Below are 2,341 nucleotides of genomic sequence, written 5' to 3'. Positions count from 1 at the left end.
TGCCTGTGATGAAACCGAAACGACCTTTGACAACACACAAACACACCCACCCGCACGCCCCAAGTCACCGTCCTACTGTCTGGCAGTTAGGGAATGGGAAGACCGCAGTGTCTGAGCCGTTGCTCCTAACAGGGAAAGGATTGTTTTTCACAATTAACGCAGAAACCGCACAGCTTCACGTTTCCTGTTAGTGTATGTATCTAAGATCTGTAAAAGATGAGGGAAATGTTACAACTCAGCAAACGGGACCAGCTTAATCGGCATGAGTTAAATCCAGGTGCAAACCACTGTACTGACAGAAAAAAAGATCAGAAGAAAGATGTTTACAAAAATTCAGAACTCGCTCATAAAATTGAAAGCCAGTCCTTCTGATGAGACTGCCCCGTTAAAACTGAACCGCAGGGCAATACCGTCCGTCTTTCACCAGTCCTCTACTTGCAGGAGGCAATTTGAAAGCTTCCCTGATTATTTTTTGATCATTGTGTGTTCTTCCTGAAATATCACAGACTTGAATATGAAAACATGCCTCTTTCTGTTGAAAGATCTAGGAGGTTTGGGTAAAGCAGGAGATGATTTCACCATAAATGATACCGGAACTGGGTGAGAATGACTGACTCGCTGAATAAATCCAAATGTCCACTTTCCTCAGCTGTTACAGATCAGGACACCACAGCCGAGGCTTCAGCTTCCTGCAGTATCAGGAACTGTTCCAGAGTCACCAGGGCCTGCCCTTGAAGCAGAGGAGTGTAAGACATAATCGGGGCGGGGAGGGTTGAAATCAGAAGGTGTCCAGAGCAACAGAAGAGAAGCATGAAATAATTTCCCGTATTTTGCAGTTTACTTTCATCTATTAAACACCTTTTTGGCACTTACAGCAATAGCAACCTTAATGCAGCAGGCAGGGGTGATGCTCGCAAGGCCTGGCTTTGATCACCAGTCACCTACTTGTGCTTCTCTCCAGGACGTGGCGATCTGTATCTAGAATTTCATCTAGAATTTCTCTAGGCAGGAGCTTTTTGTGGAGTCTGGCTCCACAACTACCCATTTGTTAATCGTAGTCTATTTTAACTTTTGTAATAGTGTCCAGGTTTGGTTTTTCGCTGCTGCTCCTTCCATGAACAGACGTTAAATGCTTTTTAAGAGCAGACTTGTGTTTGAAGTCCATGTCGCAGCAGTGACACTTGTAGGGCCTGTCGCCACTGTGGATGTTCAGGTGATCCTGCAGCGTACTTTTGGCCGTGAAGGTCTTCAAACACACCATGCACTGGAAGGGGCGGATGCCCATGTGCCCCCGGATGTGTCTGTTGAGATTCTTTTTTTGCGTAAACGTTTTGCCACACTGCAAGCACAAGAAGAGTTTGTGCATTTTTAGATGTCTAAGGTAGTTCTCAAGATGCAGAAACCCCCTCGGACACTTTGGACACTGGTGCCGCCACGAACTGCCAGAATCATCGAGGCTCTGGAACCCGTTCATCAGACTGGAAGATCCTTCTGGATTGTCACTGGCAAAAGCCTGAAAGTGATTTCCTGACGTTTCTGTATTTCTGCTTTCAACTGTAGAATTTATCAAGGAGTGCTGCGTTTCTGGAAAATACAAGTTTGTCTTAGAGGAAGTGCAAGGCTGAGGGAAATGATCATTTTCCACGTTCGGTACGCTCATAGAATCCATCCTGAAGATACAGATTTCATCATCCTTATATCCGATTTCCACTGCTGATATTTCTGGGGTTTTTGTGTCCTTCCTTTGCGAGACCAAGCTCTGCACCACAGGCTGCGAGACGTCCCCCTTCTCCTGCTTCACGGGGTACTCTGCGCTCGCTGGGCTGTCCTCAGAGATCTCAATTATTTCACAGTCTTTATCCACAACCTCATCCCCATTTCTCAGTTCGGCGTCCGAGGAGTGACAACTCTCTGCAGCCTGGTTACCGTTCTCCACGGCAGCGTCGATCTCCAAGTACTTGGACAAGGCTTCGGTACACTTCTCCACGATGTGAACCATCTGCAGGTAGCTCGCCGCAGTGAGGTATTTCAGCAGCTCCTTCTTTTTGACTTCCAGAGCGCCCGTGTAACAGGAGAGCAGCAGCTTCCTGCCCACCTCGGCGCTCTGCAGGATGGTGATCCGCACCTGCTTCGACTGGTTGAGCAGGAACTGGTCCCGCATGAAGGTGGAGCAGGCAGCGAAGATCACCTTGTGCCCCTGGAACTCCGTGTCGTTGATGTAAATGGAGACGTCGCAGAAGAGGTTCTGCTGCCGCAGGAGGTTCATCTTCTGCAGCACGGCATCGCCCTGCTGATCGAACTGGAAGTGCAGCACCTCCGAGTCCGCCGCCATGGCGCCGCT

The 2,341-nt window shown here is 48.5% G+C and overlaps 1 protein-coding gene across 1 annotated transcript; it reads right to left on the bottom strand.

The window, feature by feature from the left end:
- Nucleotides 1-1,048: 1,048 nt before the first annotated feature.
- ZBTB6 (zinc finger and BTB domain containing 6) lies at nucleotides 1,049-2,332 on the bottom strand. The gene has a single exon (XM_010136115.1). It carries the CDS (start codon nucleotides 2,330-2,332, stop codon nucleotides 1,049-1,051), a length of 1,284 nt encoding a protein of 427 aa, XP_010134417.1.
- Between the last annotated feature and the right edge of the window lie 9 nt (nucleotides 2,333-2,341).

The sequence above is a fragment of the Buceros rhinoceros genome, unplaced genomic scaffold (assembly GCF_000710305.1).
Source record: "Buceros rhinoceros silvestris isolate BGI_N320 unplaced genomic scaffold, ASM71030v1 scaffold36785, whole genome shotgun sequence".
Lineage (NCBI taxonomy): Eukaryota > Metazoa > Chordata > Aves > Bucerotiformes > Bucerotidae > Buceros > Buceros rhinoceros.
This window is presented reverse-complemented; position numbering and strand designations above follow the sequence as displayed.